At 36.1% G+C, this 26,644-nt stretch overlaps 2 protein-coding genes across 2 annotated transcripts; one reads left to right on the forward strand and one right to left on the reverse strand.

The window, feature by feature from the left end:
• The first annotated feature begins 15,411 nt into the window (after window positions 1-15,411).
• On the forward strand, window positions 15,412-18,911 carry LOC140867468 (protein NRT1/ PTR FAMILY 2.11-like). The gene is made up of 4 exons (XM_073272536.1): window positions 15,412-15,720; window positions 15,834-16,051; window positions 16,163-16,719; window positions 17,791-18,911. The coding sequence occupies exons 1-4, from the start codon at window positions 15,600-15,602 to the stop codon at window positions 18,653-18,655; spliced, it is 1,761 nt and encodes a 586-aa protein (XP_073128637.1). The 5' UTR covers window positions 15,412-15,599; the 3' UTR covers window positions 18,656-18,911.
• LOC140867467 (plasma membrane ATPase 3-like) lies at window positions 18,796-26,116 on the reverse strand. Its single transcript, XM_073272535.1, has 22 exons — window positions 25,977-26,116; window positions 25,729-25,879; window positions 25,507-25,626; window positions 24,982-25,080; window positions 24,760-24,897; window positions 24,543-24,677; window positions 24,284-24,463; window positions 23,982-24,188; window positions 23,773-23,892; window positions 23,556-23,675; window positions 23,357-23,479; window positions 23,170-23,274; window positions 22,936-23,080; window positions 22,652-22,816; window positions 21,310-21,548; window positions 21,133-21,165; window positions 20,965-21,046; window positions 20,476-20,636; window positions 19,964-20,149; window positions 19,689-19,871; window positions 19,435-19,613; window positions 18,796-19,197 (listed from the first exon to the last, which is right to left on the reverse strand). Exons 2-22 carry the CDS (start codon window positions 25,780-25,782, stop codon window positions 19,101-19,103), a joined length of 2,871 nt encoding a protein of 956 aa, XP_073128636.1. The 5' UTR covers window positions 25,783-25,879; window positions 25,977-26,116; the 3' UTR covers window positions 18,796-19,100.
• Between the last annotated feature and the right edge of the window lie 528 nt (window positions 26,117-26,644).

A 26,644-nucleotide genomic window follows, 5' to 3' on the forward strand; every position in this document is an offset into this window, starting at 1 on the left:
TAATATGTTTTTTTTGAATATTTTCATATAAATGATATTTAATATTAAATACTAAAAATCCCAAAATATTATGTTTTGTAAAACTCCTATGATATCAAAATAAAAAAATTTAAAAATAATTTTTTGTGATATATTTATCATGTTAAATAGGATAAAATCATTTGAAAATTGTGCAATCATTTTTTAATACATTAAATAGGGATAAAATAAGAAGTTTGAATAAAATTTATTTTTTCAATAATTTTTCTTAATCTGCATAAAAAAAATAATACTATATAATTGAGATGGAGAGAGTAATACATATAAACAAAACTATATATATATATAGGGCAAATTATTTTAAAATCCCCAAACCCAAACATTTCTTTCTTTTAACTTCCTACACTCAAATTTCTTTGTTTCAACTCCCTAGTGGTCCTCAAATTTGTCTTAACAAAGTATTTAGCATTTAATCCTTTGTACGTGGCATTGTTTTACCTATCGAACCCGTTCAGGCCAAGCAGAACTATCGGTTACGCAAGGTTTCCAGCCGATATAATCTGGATTAGGGTCCAACATGCTTCCGTAAGATGAATTAAATTCAAATACCTCTTTGACCATAGTGTCTTCGGGTCATACCTGCCGAGTTTTACGAAGTGCTTCTCATACTCCAACCACGCAGTCGCAACAGATGGTTTCTACACAAGCTCCTTCAACGATACCCAGCACAACCTTAATTCGTTTTCTACCTTAAGGCGTATGGTATATGAATTTAATTATAAAATATGAGCATGAAAGAACAAGAGACTTTAGAAAAATTATTCAGACATAATATTATTACATAAATCAACTCCTTTAAAGAGGAGAAGACAACTTGTTTAGCTACTCATAGTAGCTTTGTTCATGAAATACATAAACAAAAAACTTATTACAATAGAAAGAGAAATATTACAACAATTTATTTGTAAGAAAACTGAAGGTAATGCTCGATGTCTTCAGCTTCCTTGAACGCTTGTATTTATAGCTGAGGTTCCACTCGTTTCACCGAGAAACTTCAGAGAATCTTACAACTATTTTGTCTTGTCCTTTTATGTCATTATTAATGACATCTTTAGCTAGTGGATGAGTCACCCGTTATCCACCTTGTCCTGTTATGCCATTATTGATGGCATCTTTTGGTGGAGGAGTCACATGCTATCCTTTTTCTTTTGGCTCTATCTTCCTCACATGCCTTTTTTATTGTTGTCGGGGCATCTTCTGCTTTTGCAGTGGTCCCCTGAAAAAACGCATATTTGGTGGTCCCTGTCCACCTTTTCTTGTCTCGGAAAATTCTTTTCGATCCGTTCGGGGTCTGAAGTTTTTTCCGAATTCTGGCTCCTTCTGGTTTGGACACTCTGGGCAAATATTTTCTGATCATCTTCCGATATGAGCCATGTTACAAAATTTTCGGCGAGTCTCTTTACTCCCTGGCAGCTTGTTGTTCCACAAAAAGTTTCTCTTCTTTTCGAAGAGTTCTTCCGCAAAAGCCGTAGTTTTTTTTGTTATTGTGTTTAACAGGAATGATCCGTTCACAGAATTCTGATAAAATTTGAACGAAAACTTGACCTTGTCCATCTCGGTGAGACAAACCCAAATACCCCATGCCCTTCTGGTTGAAATTTCATCTTATCCAAAAGTGTACACTAACGGTATTTCTTCAGATAGGGGATCCTTGATGAATTTTTTATTATTCATGTCAGGTCTCCTCAGCTTGATGAAATGAAAGGGCTCGTGTGATCCTTTCCCGGTTGGTTCTGGAGCTGCACTAAAGAAATATAATTCAAGCAGATCTCCTCTGGACAAATGGTCGTTATTTGCCCATGTTTCTTGGACTGCTTCCTGAATCCATTTTTGTAACTGTGATATCTCCGAAAATCTTGGTGACGTTGTATAAACTGAGGCCAAAGCACCAAATTCATACCAGAGCTTTACATCCTTAGGATTAACATTGTTTTTTAGCCAAACCCTTGGATATATCCCTGCTACATCAACCCTGCAAGTGTTAGGGTTAATTTCACTTCTTGTACTTAATTTCTTCCACATCTGTTGATAAACCTGAAATGAAGAAATAATAGCTGGGTTAGTATCGATCTTAGATTTTTCCTTGTCTGTGTTGGACCTAATATTGATCTCTTCCTCTTTTACCCCAGAGGCGGGGGTTGACTTGATGAGTTATCCTCATCAATTGTTGCTTCATCCAAATCATCAAAGGTTGATGATAGATTCACACTTGTTTTTTGAGTTTTAGATCCCTCAACATCTTGTTTCACAACCGGTGGTTGTATTTCTTATTTTTGTAAAACCAGTGGTTTTAGCATATCTTGTTTATGAGAAACCAATGGTTTCTCTATAGCCTTCACAATTGGCCCTTGAATAGCAGCCCAAAGTTGTGTTTGAGCCTGCATACATCCTGTAATTCGATTAGATACTTTGATCCGATCAGCTTGTTGTAACCTGCCGGCCATTTCAGCATTAATGGCTAACTGGTTTAACTTGGTTTGAAGCAACCCAAGGTGTTTCCTGAGATGCCTCAGCATTTTCATGATGGAATCCACGTCACTGCCTTCCATCTCTTGTTAAGAAATATGCAAGAATATTTTCATGAGATTTAATAATAACAATATCAAAAATATAATTTTGACATAATGTTTGCCATCTTAATAACCTAGATTTCTCAGGTTTAGATTCAATCTTATTTCTTAGGAAAGCTTTTACCTGGGTGTTATCAACATTGAGTGTGAATTTTTTAGCAAGTAAAAATAATGGCCATTTTTCGAAAGCCCTTTTAACTGTATAAAATTCCTTCTCGTTGATATGTCATCTGATGGCCTCTGATTCTGAAAAAAGACCGCTACAGTATCTGCATGGTATTTATCCATTTGGGTGATCTTGGTAAGGACTGCTGCCCACCATTCGTCACTGGCATCCGTGAATAACACCAGATCATCTTCATCTACGGGTATAGCCATTTTTGGGAGATTCTTACATATCTCCTTTAATTGGTTTACCCCTTTAGTATGGTCATCGGTCCATATAAACTTAACATCTTTTTTTAACAAAGGACTGAACACCTTTCTGTACATTGCTAGGTTGTTAATAAACATCTCTGCAAAATTAACTACTCCAAGAAAATTCTGGAGTTGTTTTACGTCTTTGAGTTTATCTGGAAAATTCTTTACCTTTTCCACAATATGGGGTTGTAGAATTATTCCGGATTCATCAATCTCAATACCAAGGAATTCAATTTTCCTTGTTGCTATGACTGCTTTCTTTTCAGATAAGACCAATCCCTCTTGTTTGCAAATTTTAGAGAAAATCTCTAAATGTTTAACGTGTTCGTCGATGTTTTTTGATGCTATAAGAATATCATCAATATAAACAAACATAAAGTTGAAATAATCCTTAAAAAGGTTATCCATCTTTCTTTGAAATATTTGGGGTGCATTAGCCAATTCCATAGGCATAACTTCCCAAATATAGTGTCCTTGTGGAGTAGAGAAGGCTGTGAATTTCTTACTGCCTTCTTCCATTATTATCTGGTAGAATCCAGACTTACAATCAAATTTTGAGAACTGCGAAGGGTATGTTTTATATTGAAATAAATGTTTCACTTAATACTACTTCTTGGGTATTGGATACCGGATGTGGATCTCACATTTGCAATGATTTGCATGTGATGACAAGAAGTCGCAAGCTTAGAATGAGTGAGACCCAGCTGAGGCTCGAAAATGGTTCTAGAGTTGAAGCCAAAGCTGTGGGAGACGTTTATTTAATTTTGCAGAACGATTTTAAGTTACTTTTGAAAGATGTTTTATTTGTTCCAGACTTGATTAAAAACATTATTTCTGTTTCTATGCTTGATAGAGATGGTTTTTCTTGCAATTTTGTGAATGAGATTTGCAATATTTACAAGAATGAATGTTTGATTGGAAATGGACAACTTGAAAACGATCTATATAACTTAAAATTAAAAGACGTTCCAATAAATTATGTTGATAAACCGGTAACAACGAACAAAAGGAAAATCGATAGTCAAAACCCGGCAAACCTTTGGCATGCTAGGCTAGGTCATATTTCCTCAAGGAGGATGAACAAGCTAGTGGGAGAGGGCATGTTTGATATGTCTGATATTAACTCTCTACCTAATTATGAGTCCTGCTTGAAAGGAAAAATGACTAAATCTCCTTTCAAAGGAAAACCTGAGCGTAGTCAAAATCTATTGGATTTGATCCATACAGATGTTTGCAGACCATTTAGTATTGGTACAAAATTTGGTCACACCTACTTCATTACCTTTACTGATGATTATTCTAGGTATGGGTACTTATATTTGATGAAATATAAGTCTGAATCATTTGAAAAGTTCAAAGAATTCAAGGCTGAAGTAGAAAACAAACTAGGTAAGAGTATTAAAGCACTTCGATCGGATCGAGGTGGAGAATACTTGAGTATCGATTTTTTGAGCTATCTAAAAGAGAATGGGATTCTCTCTCAGTGGACTCCTCCTATGACACCTCAGCTGAATGGAGTTTCAGAGCGTCGCAATCGAACTTTGTTGGACATGGTTCGATCCATGATGAGCTTCACTGAGCTCCCACCTTCGTTTTGGGGCTATGCTCTTGAAACGGCGGAATTGTTGTTGAACAACGTCCACACTAAAGCAGTGAACAAAACACCATACGAGTTATGGAATGGCAAAGCTCCTAAGTATTCGTACTTGAGGATTTGGGGATGTCCTGCTTACGTGAAGCAGACAGTGGGAGATAAGTTGGATAGTCGATCCACCTTATGTTATTTTGTAGGGTATCCGAAGAATTCAATCGGATATTATTTCTATCATCCTACTGAAACAAAAGTGTTTGTTTCAAGGAATGCTACCTTCTTGGAGAAGGAGATCTTATTGGATAAGAAAGGCAAGATGATGGAACTCGAAGAAATTCGAGAAGAACCCGAGATACAAAATAATGATCCTACACCTCAGGAACCATTGATTGACACGCCTATTACTAGAAGATCCGAGAGGACGTCTAGGCCTCCTATTAGATATGGTTTTCTTCTTGAAGGGGATCAAAGTGAACCCGACATTGGATGTGATCCAAGAAACTTCAAGGAAGCAATTTCTGATGCAGATTCGAATTTATGGCTTGAAGCTATGCAGTCGAAAATAGATTCGATGCATGCAAACCAAGTTTGGACTTTAGTAGATCCTCCCGATGGAATTGTTCCAATAGGATGTAAATGGATCTATAAGAGAAAACTTGGGCCTGATGGAAAGGTACTGACCTACAAGGCACGATTGGTGGCAAAAGGTTATACTCAAAGACAAGGAGTTGACTATGATGAAACTTTTTCACCAGTCGCAATGTTCAAGTCCATAAGAATTCTTATTGCTATAGCAGCATGGTATGACTATGAGATATGGCAAATGGATGTGAAGACTGCATTTCTTAATGGAAACATTAAGGAAGAAATCTATATGATGCAGCCCGAGGGATTCACATCCATGGGAAGCGAGCATAAGGTATGCAAGCTTCAGAGATCGATCTATGGTATCAAACAAGTATCAAGAAGTTGGAACCAGAAATTTGATGAAACAATAAAGGATTTTGGTTTCATCAAGAACCCGGAGGAACCGTGCGTGTACAAGAAAGTAGTTAAGGATGCTGTGACATTCTTAGTACTTTATGTTGATGACATCTTACTCATTGGAAATGATGTAGGGATGTTGCAGTCAACAAAGATATGGTTGTCAGGTAGATTCTTGATGAAGGATTTGGGTGAGGCGTCCTATATTCTAGGGATACAGATCTATAGAGATAGATCTAAGAGAATGATAGGACTTACTCAAGCTACCTATATCGACACTATATTGAAAAGGTTTTCAATAGATGAGTCCAAGAGTGGACATCTACCTATGTGTCATGGAGTCTCTCTATCCAAGTCTATGTGTCCCAAGACTGACGAAGAGATAGAGAAAATGACACATATACCATATGCGTCAGCCATAGGGAGTATCATGTATGGGATGATATCTACCAGACCGGATGTGGCATTTGCTCTGAGTGTCACGAGCAGATATCAAGCCAATCCCGGTTAAATGCATTCGAAAGCCGTGAAGGATATTCTTAAGTACTTGAGAAGAACTAAGAATATATTCATGGTTTATGGAGGAAGAGAACTGAAATTGGAAGGTTATACCGACTCTAGCTTCCAAAGTGACGTGGATGACTCGAAGTCAACCTCTGGATTTGTGTTCATGCTCAATGGCGGTGCTGTCTCTTGGAAGTGTTCCAAGCAGGACACCACAGCGGATTCCACCACTGAGGCAGAATACATTGCGGCATCAGCTGCTGCTAAAGAGGAAGTTTGGATGAGGAATTTCGTCCAAGAGTTGGGCGTTATTCCTGAAGCTGTTGGTCCAGTCCCGGTGTACTGTGACAACACGGGTGCCGTTGCTCAGGCAAAGGAACCAAGGTCTCATCAAAGATCCAAACACGTACTGAGGAAATACCACATCATCCGGGAGATCGTGGAAAGAGGAGACATCACTGTCGAGAGAGTGGCCTCTGCAGATAATATAGCTGATCCACTTACTAAGCCCTTGCCAGGACCATTATTTGACAAACATCGCGAAGCAATGGGACTACGTAGTATGACTAGTTGGCTTTAGGGCAAGTGGGAGATTGAAAGAGTGGGTGCCCGGTGAGCCAACTTGTGGCTAAGGGCTTTTATGACTCTATGTATAAACAATCTTTTGTTTAATATAATTTACACTTTTATAATGACATTTACTTTATCTTTTATCATATTATTATGTCGTGACATACTATAAGATGTTTAGATGAAGACCTTGAATATACTATAGTGTATGTAAGATGTGGTAGCACATGGGGATGGCTGTCATGAAACACATCTTATAATCACTGTATATTCTAAACAGTTCCTAGTCGATTGAGCCGTCCGTTAATAAGGATAAGGATCGCTCGAGATTGAGACTAGCATTTGCGATGCCGAGTACCACGTTTCATTGGTATGGAACATAGAGATGTTCAAAGCATGCAAATGGATATTCATGTGATGAATGATCGAACTACCCTATCCGGACTTTCCAAGTGGTTATCACTTATCGAGTGGATAAAGTCCGCGATTTTGGTTGTACACCATTAGTCCTTATTACTTGAAACATCATTGAGACTCTATATGCTAGTACTGTGCTTTGACTCGTTTACTGACTCTATTAGGGTCATCAGGTGTCGGGATTGGGTACAGTTACGACACATATAGGAGTCGATGCTTTGTTGTCAAGGATTCACCACATACTTGTGAGTGTGGATATCCTATGCAATCTGAGGAGATATTAGTGTGACGAATCTCTGGCCAGAGTACATGATGTGTTTTAGGTTACTTGGTTTCCTAGTAGCACATGCGATGTCACTATTTGATCTTCAAGATGCATTGTATAGTTATCGAATCTCGAACGACTCTCGATTTACCAATGGTTGTTGATTCGATCGGGATATATGGATGAAGGGACCGTACTGTACGCTAACCAAAATCTATTGGTTCTTGCAGGCACTATCAGTGATACCTAGGGAATCATGGGGCGATGTTTCTAGGCGCTCTTACCATGATTCGATGGGCAAGTCGGAAATTGTTGTTCCGAGTCACAAGGAGTTGTGAGCCCACGGCTAGCTGTATCCCTGAACCATTGAGGGTCACACAAGTAATGGATTTCTAATCCCCGTTGAGATAATTAAATTTAAAGAGTTAAATTTAGTGAATAAAGAAGTGGGACTTCTTATTTAAAAGTAGAGGGAGTAAGATTTTCTAAAATGACATAGTGATGGACATTTTTGGAAACCACTGAATTCGGATTCAGAAAATTTATCTTGACTTTAAAAGATGCAGAAATGGTTTCTGTCCACATTGGTGAAATTGGTTTATCAATCTGAGTCACGATGAATTTTATATTAATTTTTGAACATGCGGGCTTTGCTTGTCAGGCTTGAACTTATGACTAATGAGCCCTAAGCTGTTAGCAGCCCACATTATAAATAAGTTATTGCAGTACAGAAATTACACAACACAGGGTCATAATTTTCGAAAACCCTAGAGCACTCTCTCTAGAGAATTCGGCCGCCCCCTCCCCTACTGTGTTCGAAAATTCAGTCTGTGAATTTTTGAATTTGCAGACTGATTTAACAGATCATATCTGTTCTATCTCTTCGTAGAAACTTCTGATAGACTTTCTAGTGCAGTCTATCAGAGGGATTAAATTTCTGTTCGTGGACCTGATTGAAGAATAGTTCGTTCATCAGTTCCTGGGATATACAACAAGAGCAGTTTAATCTGTTGGTGTCCATAATCTCGCTTCGAGATTTTAAGGTAAAATTTATATTGTTTAAATTTTATATTATCAATTTTAATCGTAGGAATTTGATACCCATATGGAATCGTTCCATAAAAAAAAAATTTAAAACTTCCGCTGCACCGGGTATCACTTTCTTTTTCGATCCAAAGAACGACCGTGTTCCAAGATTTCCATCCTTCTGGAGATCTAAGTTTTCCTATTATAGAAAACTCTTTTTCTTCTGATGGAATTTCTTGAATAGGAGATTTGTCTCATCTCCTACTTGTCATTCGGTTTCCTTGGAAAGATAACCTTCGAGGTTCTATTTTAAGATCTATGTATAGAACCAGTCTGTCTTGAATTTGAATGTCTGTTTCCTAAATTAAAGGAAACTCGATTCTTTCTGGGTATATCGCATGAGCAACTTTTCCAAAGATCTCTGAAATTTCAATGAACTCATTTCTAATAAATAATTCAAAATGGTGAGTATTAGAAAGAGCATATGAAATTTGATATGTAATAGAATATGGTCTATTACATTCCTTCATTAGTCTTTTTTCCTTGAAGTTTTGATGCAACGTCAAGGCTTGACTAAAGTTCCTGTCAGCTAAATTGTAGGCTATTCTTGGATAAATAACTTCTACAATTTTTTCTGCACAAAGATTTCCTGAGATAGTACCCAGGACAGCATCTTGAATATTTCTCATTCTTTTATCGCATACTATGATATCTATAGGTGAATCTATTCCTTCTTTAAAAGTTGCCTTAATCATTATTTGGATTGCTCCAATATGAATCCAAGACATCGTCCTTGCTACCTCACTTTTCAACTTTTGCAATTCCTCTCTTATTTCTTCAAAAGGAATTAACTGCATCTCTATTTGATTACTTGTTAACTCCATGGGGATTGCCATTTCCCTTTTGGATACTTTGTAAATCAAATTATGTCTTCTTTGTCTAAGCCCTAGGTTGCCTAAGACTTTTTCTACTTGTCCTGCCGAAAATCCCTGGTACTTTTGTAACGTTGGATTTTCTCTCATAATCCTTTGGACCATATTATGAGATATCGTGGTTTGGCTAAAGAATCCAGCCAAACTTTCATGTGTTTCCTGCCGAAACACTTTTTCTTTATTCTGATTCTGATTCTGATTCTGATTCATTCTCAGAATCTTCTTGACTAAACAATATCTCTTCTTCGTATATGCTTTCATCTGATGGGATATCCTCAAATTGATATACTTGGACTAGATCTTGAAAGAAGACCGCATCATCCATATCTGGTGTTGCTTCAAAGAGTTTAACTCCTTTTTTCTCGTTTTCTGGACAATTTGTAGATATATGTCCTCTTGCTCCACATGTCCAGCAGTTGCAATCCTTGAAACTTTCACTTGCTCTTGTATGAGTTCTTCTGAAAGTTATTCTTGATGGTGTTCTTCCCCTGCTTTGTGATGAGCTTGTTACTGGGGATATTCTTGTAGGTTCACTTTTTCTTCCTGATCTATAAGATCTGGCCTTTTGTTTGGACCAAAATGTTCTTGGTTTCCAAGAACTTCTCATTCTTTTATTATAGGGATTATTTCAGAATTTCTTCCTTTTAAATCCCTGTGATCTGTTTCCAATGATCGTTGGAAGATCATTTTCTCTACAACATAAAGGTGTATGTTTATCTATACCCCTTATTTTTTTATAGTTCTTCTGTAATGCTACCATATGGCACCATTCTGCCAATTTTTCTTTCAAAAAGGACGCGCGTCTTGCCAATGTATCAAGATGACCTGGAACGTATTTTTTAATCAGCATTTCTCTTCAGGGACTTGGCATTTTTGCGAAAAATAGCTGAATAGCTACATTTTCCTCGACTCCTGAATTCCATCTATATTTGGTGAATAACATAATGTATTCATCAACTAAACAGATATCATGTAACTCGAGGCTATACAGAGCTTGAGTATATCTTCTCTTTTTCTTTGTATCTTGATTATTGAAATAGTCTACCCCTATGAATTGTGCTTTAAATAGGGTGACCATTCTTTCTCCAATCTCGCTGAGGGATTCTCCTGCTAAGATTGATTCCTTCGTATCTGGCATAGTCATCTCCCATGCAATCTTGACATATCTCATTAGACTCATTTCTAGAAGTTTAATGAATCATTCTTTATTGAGATCTAATGTCCCTGCTGCAATTCTCATAGCTGACGTCCAATCATCTATAAGATTTTCTCTGTTTTTAAAGTCCAAAACATCAAGGTTTAACATAACCTCGTAAGGATGTATTGGATCTAAATCAGTTTTTCCGTAAAGAGTTTGATGGAGTGGGATTTTACTCCTTCTTGATCTGGTTCTTGCTGGATGTGAATTTTCTCCAACCTGGAACTCACTATGTGGTTCTTCTGTTTTAACCACATATCTTGGGGGATTCCCTATGGGTTGTTCACCCTCAGGGGAATTCATTTTTAGATCTACTACTTTGAGATTCGCAAAAGAATCCGCAAGATCTTGTAGATCCTCGAGATTTAATCTTTCTAAAGTAGTCATCAGATAGTGTTTTTCTCTTATACTGCTTTTATAATATTAATCATCCTTTCATCATCAGTTAAAGATTTTTGAACCATTTTGGTTTTACCTTTCTGATGTAACAAAAGTTCAGTACCAAACGAGAGTGGTAACCTTCCTCCTATATTTCCTTTTCTAGAACCAGAAGTGTGTTCTAGATTTATGATTTTATTTTGAAGATCATTTTAGAGTTCCAAGAATTTCTTCTTGTTTCTTAAGGATTTCTTCAATTTGCCGAGGTATTTCATACAACTGATTGTTGTAATATTGTACCGTCTTTTGAATTTCTCTAAAGCTCTGATACCAATTTTGCGGATGATTCAAGTACCATAATTGAGCACAAAAATAGTATAAATGAAGTACATAAATGAATAAATTGGGTACAAGAATTAAACATTGGATTTGACCAAGTTTGATGGTCCTAGGAAGTTTTAAGAAAGAATTTTTATTGTAGAAATTTATAAAAAAATTAAGTTTGGATTTAAGAATTTATTCAAAATTCACTTTTATATATATATATATATATATATATATATATAGAGAGTTCTTTTATGGTGCCCAACTCTATATGCCCAACTCCATGCCCACCATGTACAATATGTGATAAGTCAACTCATCAATTGTGTTGGTCAACTCACATATTGTACATGGTGGACATGGAGTTGGGCATATGAGTTGGGCACCATAAAAGAACTATATATATATATATATATATATATATATATATATATAAAACAGCATTTAATGTTCCAGCGACTATTTCCGAAATTCGAGAACACTAAAGTAGACTACAAGGTCCTATTTGATTGGAGATTTGGCCTCTATTTTGTCAACAATAATAGCTACAAATAAGATATTTTTCCCTACGTTTCCTTTCTTATCCTTCCTTACGTAAGTAACACACGTGGACTTCAACAATTTAATGCAAAATTCCAGATTAATAATATTTAGTGCACTCCAAGTAAAAGTTTAAAAAGTCAGCCAATTTCCTAAATCTAAGTAAACTAAAATATATATATATATATGTACGTGAAACATGTGATTATTTTCAGCCAATTTTTTTAAATGAATATGTCTCTTATGCAATTATTTTATGAATTTATATATGTTCTGAGATTGGTCGACTCGATTCATATTTACAATGAAAAATAATAATTTTAACATAAAAAATAATTTTTTTTCTCAACTAGGCATATGATACAATTTACACAATATGTTTTTCACTTAAATCATTATTATATATTGCACAATATTTCTTTATAACATAACAAACCAAAAATAATACTTTTTGCAGCGAAAAATAATACCGATGACATAAAAAAAAACTTTTTTATGAGTCAGTAGAAAAATTTATCACACAGGGCTGAACCATGAAACGATGTTTTCAATATATTTTAATATCAATGGTTTACAATATTACATAATTATGCACTTACTACATATTTTAGATAATATGATCCTATTCATGTTTCATTTACTTTAATGTTTATATATGCTCTGCTTACAATTATATAGGGTCATGAATATATTTTGAGATCATGGATATGTTTTAAATTATTCAGCAATTGTTTTATGATTTGGGATGCAAAACATGAATTGAAATTTGATATACGTACGTGGAAACTAATTATTAGTGTAACAAAAGATTTCAGTTTCCGAACAAGATACGTCATGTATTGGATTTAGTTCCAGTTTTGGACTTTGGAGGACTCTTTTAAAGGGAAAATCTTATATGCGCCAACTGGATTTTTTTGTCACCATAAATTTTTTTTTTTTAAACATAATAAATAATTGATTGTGCTCCCCTGACCCATGCAACCTTTCTACAATTCTACACCTATAAAGTAAATAAAAGCAAATTTTAACTTTTTTACTTTTGTGTGCCTAAATCCATACAATATATGTGTATGTCATTTTCCATAATTGCACGCGGAGATTCTATATGTTATTTAATTGAGAGAAAAACATCAAATGCATTTTTCTTTTTCTTTTTCTTTTTCTCATCTCATAAAAATATAGTTATGTTTCTATCAGTGTAACATAAAATCACTCAATTCCATGAATATATAATTTGTTTCAGTTGACCTAATTAAATTTAAACCACCCATATATTCGACATCATATATATTTCGGTTTCCAACTAACACCATCAGGTTCCCAAATAATTGGTGGTAGGTGTAAGAACTCTAATCTGCATGTGAAAGAAATACTTGATCACGACAAATTTTAAAAATTTATAATTTTAAAATTGTGCAGTTGTTAAACAAAACCACCATATTATTATTATTATTATTATTATTATTATTATATATAAAGCAAGAGCACTTTAGTGGTCTATTGATATACTCACTTTTAATTTGTTATTTTTTTAAAAAAAAACCCACAAAAGTATCAAATTGCAAAAAAAAAAAAAAAAATCAAATACTTGAAAAATATAAGTTTATATTATATACACACAGAACATAATATGTATATATAAAATTGCACAAGCAGTATGGCTAGTTATTATTATGGATAAAGATGTTAATGTTTTTTATTGTAAGATACCGTTTGGTTTCATGGATGGGATGTATGAGAGATGAATAGAAGTGTGATAAAAATATGATGTAATATGAATAAGAAATATATAGATATGAACAACATTTTGTTTTATATGTTTTTAATTTTGTAGGATTATTATGTTTATTATTATAGGATATCTTAATTGTTTTTTTTCCAATTTCTACTCATTCTCTACTAATATCATGGGTTGGAAGGGATTTTTCATCAAACTCATATATAATGGTCATACCGGGTCATGAGATGACATTGAGTTAACAAAAAAAAAATAAAATAAACATGAGATGAGTAAAAATTTGTGGATCATCTCACTTTCATCCAATGTACCAAACGGTAACTAAAAGATTCCCCGGATCGTGTATATATGTTGAGCTCGTGGGAGCGCTGGTTGATCATGTGGAAAGCAGGGTCGGATGCGAGGTGAGTCTCAAGAAACGTCTGTTTAGGTTCCCGCGCCCAATATGGAGTTTGCGAAAATTTTAATATTTAGTTAAACATAAAATTATATTCAATTCAATTTCAGATCGATATCAATTAATCTATGCCAACAACAAAGAAATTTTTCAAAGTTGAAGTTGATAATAACTTGTGTGTGATCAATTATGTCTTAAGAAATAAATACGAAACAGATAATTGACTATGTTGTCATTTCAGCGTAAAAAATTGATTGAGCACCCTGATAAAACTTTTGCCACCATGCAAAATGGTGAGATTGTATTATTTAAACTATTTTTATTTTTTTTTTACATTTTAGCCTCATGTTTGTGATATTAATAAATATTTAAAATTTACATATTAATGTCTGGTGTCCAAATTTTATTAATTTTCTTTTTAAAAAAACATAGTGTTCGACTTTTAAAGGGTGTTTTTTTAAACCTCGGTCTATTTTTATTTTTTTTGAAAAAAAAAAATCATCTCGTGAAGTGTATTTGACAAGATCATGATTTTCGTTTAATATATCTATATATGTGTATGTATACACTTGAGAAAATCATTTCCTTAAAAAAAAAAATTGATCGGGTCTATTTTACAAACTTCATGTATGAACACGGACTAATTTCTGGCTGACCCGATTCAAAATCTAATCCAATAATTATAAGAAAATAAATTTAGACTAGTTTTCTTATAATAATAATAATAATAATAAAATATAATAATCCATTGAACAGATTTTGAATTGAACTCAGTCGGTACAGTCACACACATTATAATACACAGCCATCATAAAATTAAAACAACTTGGAAATTAAAATGCTATTTGGGTCGGCTTACAAGCTTCCAATAATTCAAACCCCACGATAATTTAGCTTTCGAAGAAAGACTTGAGTGCTGACTCGAGTTCTTAATCTTACACGAACATTCCATTGTTATACAACACAAAAATTTATATGAGATTGTCTTGCATATCACTTTTATAAAACAAATTTTCTATTTCATTTAAGGGAAAATAAGTTTTTTGGTCCAGTAACTTTACCCCTTTGGGTTTTGGTCCATTAACTTTTCCAATATGGGTTTTGGTACACTAACTTTGCATTTTCAATGTTTTTTGGTCCAACTGCATACGTGTCAGCTTTTGATTCATCCATGTCATCATTTTAGACCAATCAGAAGTTGACACGTATGCAGTTGGACAAAAAAACACTGAAAATGCAAAATTAGTGTATCAAAACCCACATCGAAAAATTTAATGGACCAAAACCAAAACATGAACAAGTTAATGGACCAAAAAACTTATTTTCCCTTCATTTAATCGATGAAAAATATTATTTTTTATATTAAAAAATTATTTCTTCTCAGTCACAAATCACCCATCTCGTGGATAGAAACACATGAGAACGTCTCATACTACCTATTGATTACACAATAAATCTTGAAAGATTTGTTTAAATTAATTATTAAGTTTCAACTTAATAGAGGGAGGCAGCCTAGCTAGCAGTACTGTAGGTCCCGTAAATAACAATTTCAGTTGAAATTGGCATCCCATAAATAATATTCTGTCTCGGAGCCATTTTCCATTCTCACAATTCCACCTGTGCAGAAGATTTCATCTGCCTGTGTGCAAGAAAGAACACCCTTTATAAAAAAGACACACAGAGAAGTGTGTTTAGTGCGTGCAGAAATGGAGAAAAATGGGAAAGGAGAGCTGGAGATGGAGGAGAGAACACCATCTTTGGTCGTTGATGACGATGTCGAACCGGAGATCAATTACAGAGGATTGAAGACCATGCCATTCATCATTGGTGAGATTAATTTACTTCCTGTTTCTTGATTTGTGTTCTGTAAATTTGGTCTAAAAAATATACGAAATCATCCCTTTTTTGCATTTTCTTGGTGTGTTTGTTATTTTCTTCAGGGAATGAAACTTTTGAGAAGCTTGGAGCCATTGGGACTTTATCCAATCTGCAGGTGTATCTGACCACAGTTTTCAACATGAAGCGTGTTTCGGCTACCACGCTTCTTAATGTGTTCAACGGCACCACAAATCTCGCGACCTTGGTCGGAGCATACCTCAGCGACACTCACTTTGGTCGCTACAAGACGCTGGGATTCGCCTCAGTTGCCTCATTATTCGTACGTATCAGTCGCGGTTTTTAGCTTCTGAAAACTCTGCTTTTTGATGTACATGTACTTGAACTAGTCCAAGTTTCGATCTTTATGACTTATTGCGCTCATTACATGAAGGGGTTGCTGGTTGTAAATCTGACAGCAGTGTTCAAGAATCTGCATCCGCCCCACTGCGAGCCGTCCGACGCCCCGTGCGTCGGGCCGGACGCGGGACAGATGGCATTCCTCCTATTCGGTTTCGCGCTGATGATAGTCGGCGCCGGAGGCATCAGGCCGTGTAACTTGGCCTTCGGGGCGGATCAATTCAATCCAAATACAGAGTCCGGGAAAAGGGGCATCGACAGTTTCTTCAACTGGTACTACTTCACGGTAACGGTGGCGGAAATCGTCTCCGTGACCATCGTCGTTTACGTGCAGTCGAACGTCAGCTGGTCGATAGGCTTGGCGATCCCGGTGATCTTCATGTTCCTGTCATGTTTAATGTATTTTGTGGGGAGCAAATTGTATGTAAAAGTGCTGCCAGAAGGCAGCCCCATGACTAGTCTGGTGCAGGTAATGGTGGTTGCCTTTAAGAAAAGGAAGCTGAAATTGCCTAACAATCCTTGGCTCAACCTCTTCAATTATACTCCTCCCAAGTCCATAAACTCCAGGCTCCCTTACACGGAACAATTCAGGTACCCCCATGAATCTCTCTGTTTCTCTTCTGTTTCTTTTTTATTGATTAAATTTTATCGTGACTTGATTTCTGTCGCTTAGTCTTTTTTTTTTACTTTAATGTTAATGTAACAGATAGGCATCGATACCATGTAATCAATGATTAATGTGACGATCAATAATATCCGGAATCATGTATGTATTTGGGTGAAAATAATTGAAATTATAAAAGAAGCAAAGTTATGGAACACTTTTTTGACATGAACCAAAATTTGCCCAAGTCAACTGTTTCAACGTTTATATTACTCATAAAACCACTAAACTAGTATATCCCGAGACGTGTGCGGTCTTCCGTTTACTTACAAGTGGCAATATATATGTGTGTATTAGGTAACGTTCTTTTCAAATTATTGATTGCTTTTGTTTTACTCGTGCCATCTCATTTCCTTTTTTTTTTTCTTTTTCTTTTCTAGAAATAGAATTAATGTTCATTCATTAATATCAAATATCGATTTGATGAGACTCATGATTTTTTTTTATAAATATAGATAGAATCTATCAAGGACTCGTTTGTTTATTCATAACCTTCTCTTTTATGAGGGGAAAAACACATTAGATAATATTAAAACATGGAATTCATTTTTTAAAATGAATAGATCTATTTTGTATATTTTTGTTATAGAATGAAATTCATGGGGGCCAGTGCGGCAATTGCCTAATTTTGAATCTATAGTTTTTAACTAAAATATAGATTGGGTTACTTAAATTTGATGTATTTGATTTGACCGGAAATGACTTTCGTCTTGGTATATTTGAAATTAGTCACAACTATTATTAAAATTGCACAAGTTAATTTGAAACTGGGGGTTTGTCCAGCCAAGCAAGTCAAGAAATTTAAAGCATTACGTACTTAAGCCGTGACAAACTGAGATCTAATGTTTTTTTGGCTTATTTTATGTTGCACCGGGTGAATTTCACCTTGTACACCATCTACCGTTCATGGGCCCGGGCCCCTGAACTGTTAAAATCCACCGCCGTGGATCATAGAACATCCCGTTTTCTTGATTTAAGATTATTTATTCTGTCATCAGATTCTTGGACAAAGCTGCAATCACAACAGAAGAAGATCAAATCAACCCAAATGGAACCGCAGCCGACCCATGGAACGTCTGCAGTATGCAGCAGATTGAAGAAGCAAAATGTGTGCTTAGGGTCATCCCAGTTTCCCTCATAGCCATCTTCTACCATTTGGGTGCACAGCAGCAGTACATAGTCTTCCAAGCTCTTCAATCCGACAGGCATCTTGGCAACACAAAGTTCCAGATACCGGCCGCATCATACGTCATATTCGCGATGCTCAGCCTCTCACTGTGGGTGCCCCTGTACGACAGATTAGTCGTCCCGCTTCTGAGAAGAATCACAGGAAAAGAAGGTGGGATCACAACCCTCCACAGAATGGGGATTGGCATTTTCATAACTATAGTGGAGTCGATCATCGGGGCGCTGGTGGAAGAGCGTAGAAGAAATATGGTAAGGACGGGCATGGTTTCGTCCATGTCTTCCATGTGGTTGGTTCCTCAGCTGGCCTTGGGTGGACTGGCGGAGGCGTTTTTCGCCATCGCGCAGCTTGAGTTCTACTATAAGCAGTTCCCGGAGAACATGAGGAGTGTTGCTGGGGCTTTTTTTTTCTGTGGGTATGCAGTGTCGAATTATGTGTATAGTTTACTGCTAGCGGTGGTGCACCCCATGACCGAGGGGACGTCGGGTGGGAACTGGCTGCCGGAGGATCTCAATGAGGGCAGGTTGGACTATTTCTACTACTTGATTGCGGTGCTGTGCGGTTTGAACTTCGTCTACTTTCTGGTGTGCGCTAGGTGGTACAGATACAAAGGAGTCGGTGACAGCAGCAGAACAGTGGAAATGGAGACCAAGAAACTGGACAATCACTCAGCATGACTGATGCCGGTTTAGCCATTTCTAGTTTTTTTAAAAAAATAACTAATTCGTCGTTTTCGAGCTTGTGCATCTTGATACACACTTGAAAGTTGAAGTTAATTACACGATTATCTGCTGATCGAAATCGAAATGAACAAGTATGAAGTGACAAAGTAGTACCTAGTTTATTACTCCATGTACACTAAAAAGCAGCATCCACTGTATAAGCTTCATGTTTTATACAAACATATAATAACATAATATAAGTTCATGTTTTTCTTCTCAAATGTGGGACAAGTTTCATGGCCAAACTTGATCATAAAGTCTGATATCGCGAAAAATATGCTTCTGCTGATGCATGGGAATCGGAACAGGTCGTTTCTGATATAAACTCATAACTAACATTGACAACACCTTCAATCGTAGCGCTTGTCGGATTTCAACCATTGAAACGTGGTTTGATTTCTCATACGGTGTATGCCTGCTGAATGGTATCTATGTCCAGACCCTTCAGCCTCACCACCGATTCGACGTGACCTTTGAGCGTGTGAAGCTCCCTTAACCTGTACACATCGGCAGTTTCTTAATGCATTAGTTAGAAACTCAAGATAATCAAACTCTTACATATAAGCACGAGCTTAAGTCGTGCATCACTCAAGCTGGGACCGTTGGCCTCTCATGGAACAGCCCGACTCCCTTTCTACTAAGCACAATCACGAGATCTCGTTTGATAAGGAAGATTGCTTTTAGGAAGCCCAAACACTACCTAAGTATCGTTCAAGAGTAAAAGACATCCTTACCTAGCAATTTCAGCTCTTCTTTTCGCTTCCTCAGCCAACTGATTCAGATCTGAGAAATTAGTATTTTCGTTGAACAATTTGGTATCAGGTACTTGCAGGCCATGAAGGGTTCTTTGCGCATGTGCCCACTTAAGCTCACGCTGTTCTTTTCCGAAATCCTTTTGCCTGGTGAAAGCAATCTGCAACAGAGAAGGCAAAACGTCAAAGACAAAAGAAACGAGCGAGTACATAACGCTGATGAAGTATAAATTTACCCTTCGCTCGAGAACAAGATCCCACGCCCTCCCGCTAAGAGTGTAGCGGATTAGAAACTTGATAATATCAAGGGGGATATAGAAAATGATATTGTAAAGCCAAATCACTCCTGCCCAACCCCATCCAATTCCTTCTATTGCTGCAAAGCCCCAGCTTGCATATACTGCAATCAAAGTAGCAACCTGCTCGACAGGAACCACAAAAGGTCAAGATTTACTTGGAAAAATAATTTTTTTTTTTTTTTGTAAAATGGCTCGAAGAAATAGATGCTAACCAGTTGCGCGATAAAAAATGCTGCCACAAGTAACAAACCAGGACGCTCGACATATGACCAGCTTCGGGATCTTGTAACAAATATTAAAGCTTGACTGATAGTGCTCACTTGAAGATATATTGCTGAAGCAAGCTTTCTGAAGTCATCATGGGCCGTTTTCTCCAGAGTCGACACCCCAAATACTCGCTAACAATTTAATAGCAGAAAGTTATGAAAATTTTAACAATTTGACTCTTAAAAATCAATCCATTCCTATATCATGTTGTGATAACAGAATGTTAAGTAAATTGCCAAGCATGGAAAATCACAAAGAGGAAACAAAAAAAATTCCTCAAATTTGACAAATATGAATTTACATTAAGATATATGAACTTGAGCAGCATTCAAGAAGTCATGAAATAAGAGTGCCAGTATCTAGGAACCTGATTGAATTGACATGAAAATGCAAAGCGGCAAACTTAGCCTTAGTTTGAGATCTACAAAATATGCAGAAACTTTGAAGATAAGCCTACCGGGAAAAAATTTGTCTTGTATGCTGCCCAAAAGAATATGACAGTCATCAAGGCCAAGTAACCACCAAGAATTACTCCAGTTGCAAAAATCTCAGCGAGCTTCCAGCTGTCAGGTAGAGGAGATGGTTTCACTCTATCTTTTGAGATGGTCATAATGGTACCTATATGACCATATTGACACCCTTTAAATCGTGAGAGTTCGATGAAAATTGATAGAGATGCGATAATTACAGCATAAGATTTCACGCAAAGGGTGATTGAATCCATGGGGAATTCAGATAGTCTTTGAAAGGAGAAAAACGAAAATAGAAAAAAAAAAATTGCCCTGCAAAAAGGTATTAGCGCTTCTAACATTTTCAATAAAATCAACATTTTACTCATGGTCAAGACCAGTGAGTCTGAAGACTCAAAGGGCTAAAGGTCATTCTTAGCTCCGAACAAAAACCTCTTGACAAGTGGGGTGCGGCAAGAATGGTTAGCAGGACTAACCGTCATTGAGTATTGCAATGATAAGAACCATAAAAGGTGGGAAGTCAAATTCCCATATCAGTGCCAACATCATGAAGCCAAGCTGTATATAGCAAGGTAAAAAAAATCCCAAACTGTTATAATGCAAAAGTAAATCAAAATCCATAAACAGGAAGGATAATAACTTACCACAATACGAATAGTAATCGAAACAGCATAAATCTGGGGAAAAAAAAGGAATTATTGAAGAGTTCAAGTTATAATGTGCAATCAGTTAGGCCCATAAACTCATGGTAAGCAATCATTCTTCAAATGGTATAAAAAAATGACCTCAAATGATAACATTTAGACCAACAAAAGTTGTACCGTGTAATTTTTCATCCGCTGGAAGATTGCCCGACTGGTTAAAACAGCACTAATTATAACACTTAGGCCAGGTTCAGTAAGAACAATATCGGAAGCACTACGAGCTGCATCAGTCGCATCCGCGACAGCAATCCCAATGTCAGCTTTCTTCAAAGCAGGGGCATCATTTACTCCATCACCAGTCATTCCACATATATGCTTCCTAGCTTGTAGACGCTTTACTATTTCATATTTGTGCTCTGAACAACAGCAAAGAAAAACGTAATTAACAAAGGTTGAAATATTCGGAGCACAAATAGTATTCAGAAAAATGCCATTTGATCGTACAACAGAACATCTCTCCCATATAACCCAATAAACTTCCTTTGGGACTTCAAACATATATTACCAAACTAAATAAACTTATCACACTTGCCTTCAATTCAACGGAGTGAGGGGGATAATTGTGAAACTTCAAATAAACTTTTGACAATTGTCCCAAGCTTGATTAAAGGTATAAGAATACAATGATAATTTCAAAATCATTACTACATAAATAAAATCTATAATGTAAGAAATAATATTCTACTACTGACTTGTTATTTTAGTGGGAAGTGAACAATTTTCTCCACAAATTTATATGTTAATAATCTTTTTTAGATAAAATTAAAAATTGTGGAAAAACCTATATAAATTAATAATGTTGGGACCATAAAATTTGTTAATTTAGAGAGGTATCAACTAATCGATAAATTAATAATTTATCATTTTGAAGAGTATTTTTTGATTAAATGAACATAAACTTAATTTAATTGCATAAAAAAAGTCATTGAGTTGTTACTATCGTTTGTATCATACTCCATGAATTAATATGAAAACAAAATTTATAGTGCGTATTTACAAAAATAAGCGATATTTTAACATGATGCAATAATTGCTCCTATTTCGATTGGACTATGGCGTTTGTCCTACTATACCATTTAAAATATTAGAGTTGAATTGTTAATATAAGCTATAATTATATCGACAATATAATTAAATTTCAAGAAAAATAAACAACAATAGAATCATATTTTTTATTAAATTGCTCTAGTAATGATTGTAATTTTACAAAATTATTAATATATAATATTGACGGGAACATAGATTCATATAAGCATCATTTGAAAAATTGTTACCTTGTTATCGAAAATTATTAATTTAGCAAACTAGTCTTAGTCGGGACTGGAAAAAATATTATTTTAGAGAGGTCACTAATTCATAGAGATTTATACTGTATTTGAAAATGTTTTTATAACATGCAATGCATATGTGCTGTCTACAGTAGGTACATAAGGTATAAAGTAGCAAGAAAGTAAAGTACCGGGGAAAACACCAGCAAAACCATCGGCTTTTTCAATGAGCTCATCAACTGGCAGAGCAGCAATTGATTCATCCTTGTTCTGTCCCAGCAAAGCTGAAGAGGGATACATATTTGTTCCCATACCTAACCTTCGTCCGGTTTCCTTTCCAATGGCAAGTTGGTCACCTGTCAAAATCAACTTACTAATAAATGAATTCTTGAAAACCAAATGTATTGAGACTGTCAGATAAAAAAAGATCTTATCTAACTAAAGTTATATCATTAAGTCGAAACAAGAGTTGTACCGGTTATCATTTTGACGTTTACTCCAAGGTCTAATGCCCTTCTTATAGTTTCTGCACTGTCGTGTCTTGGTGGATCAAAGAGAGGCATAAGACCAATGAACTGCCATGGTCCTCCAGCACTCTCTTTTGATTTTTCAGAAACCTCCTGTAAGAGGATACAGAAGATACACCATCAAAGCTATCGGAATGGTACAATCATTCACTATCTTATCGTAAAACATCCTGGAAACCTACCTGGTATGCCACGGCAAGTGACCTTAAACCTCTTTCCGCAAACTTATCGATCACAGCATGGACCCTCCGCTCTATCTCTGACTTATTGCGTGCTAGGTTCAAAATCTAAAACGTGTGTTCCAAGGAAATATTAAAATCACCATTAAAGAAATAATAAAAAAACACATGAGACATGGATAGATTATACCTGCTCTGGTGCACCTTTACTGACCCTGTGCCATTTTCCTTCATTGTCTATGTAAGTCAGTGCCGTTCGCTTGTCAGTAGGGTTAAAAGGAAGAAAGTGTACTTCTCGAATTCCAGCTCGTGCCTGTTATGGATCAAACAAAAATTTAAGAAGAGGCAAACCACTAACTACAGTAGAATTATAAAGCAGCAGACACTACCTCCTTTGGATCAGCAAGCATCCCAACAATTGCACAATCAATGGCATCCTGGTTTTCAGTACGAGAGGCTCGGGCTGCCATCAAAACGACAGTGTCTGCATCAACACCTTTGGCAAAAACCTGTCGACAAAAGTCACAGCAGAAGGTAAGGTTCAAAAGCCTCTTAGACAGGAATGCACAGACTGCGCCAATAATAAACTCAACAGTGCCACTTTACCTCAATGAGATTCTTGTCAACTGTAAGCTTGTTAAGTGTCAGTGTCCCCGTCTTGTCACTACAAAGTACGTCCATGCCAGCCATCTCTTCTATGGCTGTCATTCTCTTTGTAATAGCTCCCTACATAAAAGTCGATGTCTCAGTACTATTTTAATCCCAAAAGGATGGGGATCAAATAACCAAATAATAATAATATTAATTATTCAAACCTGTTGAGCCAAACGATGAGAACCGATGGCCATTGTTACAGAAAGGACGGTAGGCATGGCAATTGGAATTCCTCCAATGAGAAGCACAAGAAGATTGTCAATACCAGGACGATATTTCCGATGCTGAATAGGGTACATCACTATAATCTCTATAATCATCCCCACGGCAATTGAGCAAATGCAAAAGTTTCCAATTGCAGTCAAAACCTGATTGTCACAGCCATAAAACACATCGAAATTTTGAGACTACGTTAACAAAAATTCGAGCTATAGAAGAACAATCATATACTTCAACAACTTGCCTTTTGGAAGTGCCCCACTTGGTTAGTACTATCAACGAGGTGAGCAGCCCTCCCAAAAAACGTGTGAACCCCTGTGGCTATTACAATAGCCTCAATTTCTCCTTGTTTGCAGGTGGAACCAGAGTAAACACCGTCTCCTGGACCTTTTGTCACAGGGAGGGACTCACCCGTCAAAGCAGACTGCATGTTTTGTCGTGATCATGCTAGATAAAACTAAACTCGAATCACGTAAACCAACCATGAAATCACAGACACGCACCTGATCAATTTTCAGAGGATCACCATCAAGTAAACGAGAATCAGCAGGAATTATATCTCCAAGTTTAATGCTGATTATGTCACCGGGCACTAAAATTGAAGCATCCTCCTCAGTCCACCTACCATCTCTAAGAACCTTCACAGAACAACTATCAATCAGATTAGCACGAGGAAGACATAACCATTCATAGAAACTCAAACAACATTAAAATTCGAACTTTTGCTTTTGGAGCAAGACGGGCCATAAGAGCAGCAGCTGCATTCCCAGCATTATTCTCCTCAATAAAACTAATAGTCGAGTTTATCATAAGTAAAGTGATAATGCCCACAAAATCCTGCCAGTCCGGAGGCTTTCCCTGTAAAATTCAAACCAAGAATCACTACATTCCCCAGAAAAGCACTCTGAAACCAATTTTGAGTTCAGAAAGGTGAGCCCCTACTCCTCCATTTGCAAGGGCAATTGCCATGATAGCTGCAGCTTCCATGACCCATGAAAGAGGATTCCACATAAACCCCAAGAATTTTAATACTTTGCTCTCCTGAGAACACCAACATTTGAGGGAAAGCATCATATATACTGATTAAATCCACAACTTTTGTTTTTAAAATAGCCAGCAGTCACAAATTCAAATATTTCCTTCTAGAAACATCAAACTGGTTAAAAGAACTACTCACTCAAACCATAAAAAAGCCAAAAGATCAAGAAAAATATCTGCATCAGAACTTCTTTACAAGGTAAAAAGATGACGCATAATCCAAAAACTAACATCAGGGGGCAAATTATATGGGCACAAGAATAGCAGGATTCTTTTTTTCTTGTATACATGTAATTTACATCACCTAAAACACATGAGTCCCCCCCTCCCAACTAAATCATGATCTAGTTCAACGTCAAAATTGCAAATAAAAAATTCCTCAAAATAGTAATTTTTGAAGCAAAAACTTCAGCTATTCCATCAGAGCACCTTCTTCTCCTCAAGCTTGTTGTGCCCAAAAATGGCTAATCTTTCTTGAGCAGCCTCAGTCGTCAGACCATCTTTGGTGCATCTCAGATTCTCAAACACCTCGTCAATGGGGATGTTTTCCTTCAACAAAACACGCAAAACAAAGGCGTAAATAGAAAATAAAAACGCAAAGAGACACCCCATATTCAAGAAAATTAAGAATGTCAGCTAACAGATCCATACCAAATCCACAGTTTCCCTCAACACAGCATCAAGAACCTCGGGCTTCTCCCCCATTTTCCACCTTTTTCCTCCCACCAAAGGAACAAGCTCCCAGACCAAAGCTTATGCAAGAAAATCCACGAACACAATCTGTTAAAAGTAGCAGAAATTCCTACACACGAGAGAAAACCATAGGCAGCAAAGTTATAAAGATTGGATATTTCTCATGTAAAGATAGAACTCAAAGACAACTCAAGCGGCCAACCCACCAATATCAATCCGACAAGGGAATGGAACCGCTGATTAGAGTGAACAGTTAGCAGAATGCATTGCCTTTTGCATTTCCCATATAATTTATTATTATCTTTTGTAATATTTTATTTTCAAATAAAGAATGATGGGACAAAAAAGCTGTTCAAAAATAACAAAGTTTTTCACTTGGCTTTTGCTTGCCTTTTAGGCTCCCGAACTATAATCACGCATTCATGCTCAAACTTTTTCACGATGCATATAGAATGCATTTGGATGAAAATAACGTTCTTTCCATTTCTTTTTTACTTTTATTTTCTTGTAAAATATAGTTTTGAAATTAAAGATTTCTATATATGTTTGGTGGGATAGATTATATTAGACGGAACAAAATGCCAAAACCCATAACTGCACATGGCTTCTCAGCCCTACTCCTTAATTTCATTCACCCAATTTCCATTCAATTATTTCTTCGTATAATTAATTATAACATCAAGTTGAATGGAGAAGTAAACATGAACTTTTTTTTTACGTGGTTAAAAAGATATTTTACCTGAATTAGGAAAGATCCTACTAATGTTTCATAAATAAATAAATAAAAGTTTAATTTAGTCTACTCATATTTAGATTCGGTAAAAACCCATCGATTTCTATTAATTTTTAAATAAGTTGCGGCGCTCGTATACCT

Source organism: Henckelia pumila, chromosome 4, assembly GCF_033568475.1.
Source record: "Henckelia pumila isolate YLH828 chromosome 4, ASM3356847v2, whole genome shotgun sequence".
Taxonomy (NCBI): domain Eukaryota; kingdom Viridiplantae; phylum Streptophyta; class Magnoliopsida; order Lamiales; family Gesneriaceae; genus Henckelia; species Henckelia pumila.

What these genes read in the sequence shown, in the direction of transcription:
- LOC140867467 (XM_073272535.1), bottom strand. Translation starts at nt 25,782, where the DNA reads ATGGGGGAGAAGCCCGAGGTTCTTGATGCTGTGTTGAGGGAAACTGTG. An exon ending in CATTTTTTATCGCGCAACTG is followed by an intron (nt 19,872 to 19,963) that starts GTTAGCATCTAT and finishes CCTGTCGAGCAG; the next exon opens with GTTGCTACTTTGATTGCAGT. An exon ending in ATCTTGTTCTCGAGCGAAGG is followed by an intron (nt 19,614 to 19,688) that starts GTAAATTTATAC and finishes TCTCTGTTGCAG; the next exon opens with ATTGCTTTCACCAGGCAAAA.
- LOC140867468 (XM_073272536.1), top strand. Translation starts at nt 15,600, where the DNA reads ATGGAGAAAAATGGGAAAGGAGAGCTGGAGATGGAGGAGAGAACACCA. An exon ending in GACCATGCCATTCATCATTG is followed by an intron (nt 15,721 to 15,833) that starts GTGAGATTAATT and finishes TATTTTCTTCAG; the next exon opens with GGAATGAAACTTTTGAGAAG. An exon ending in CCTCAGTTGCCTCATTATTC is followed by an intron (nt 16,052 to 16,162) that starts GTACGTATCAGT and finishes CATTACATGAAG; the next exon opens with GGGTTGCTGGTTGTAAATCT.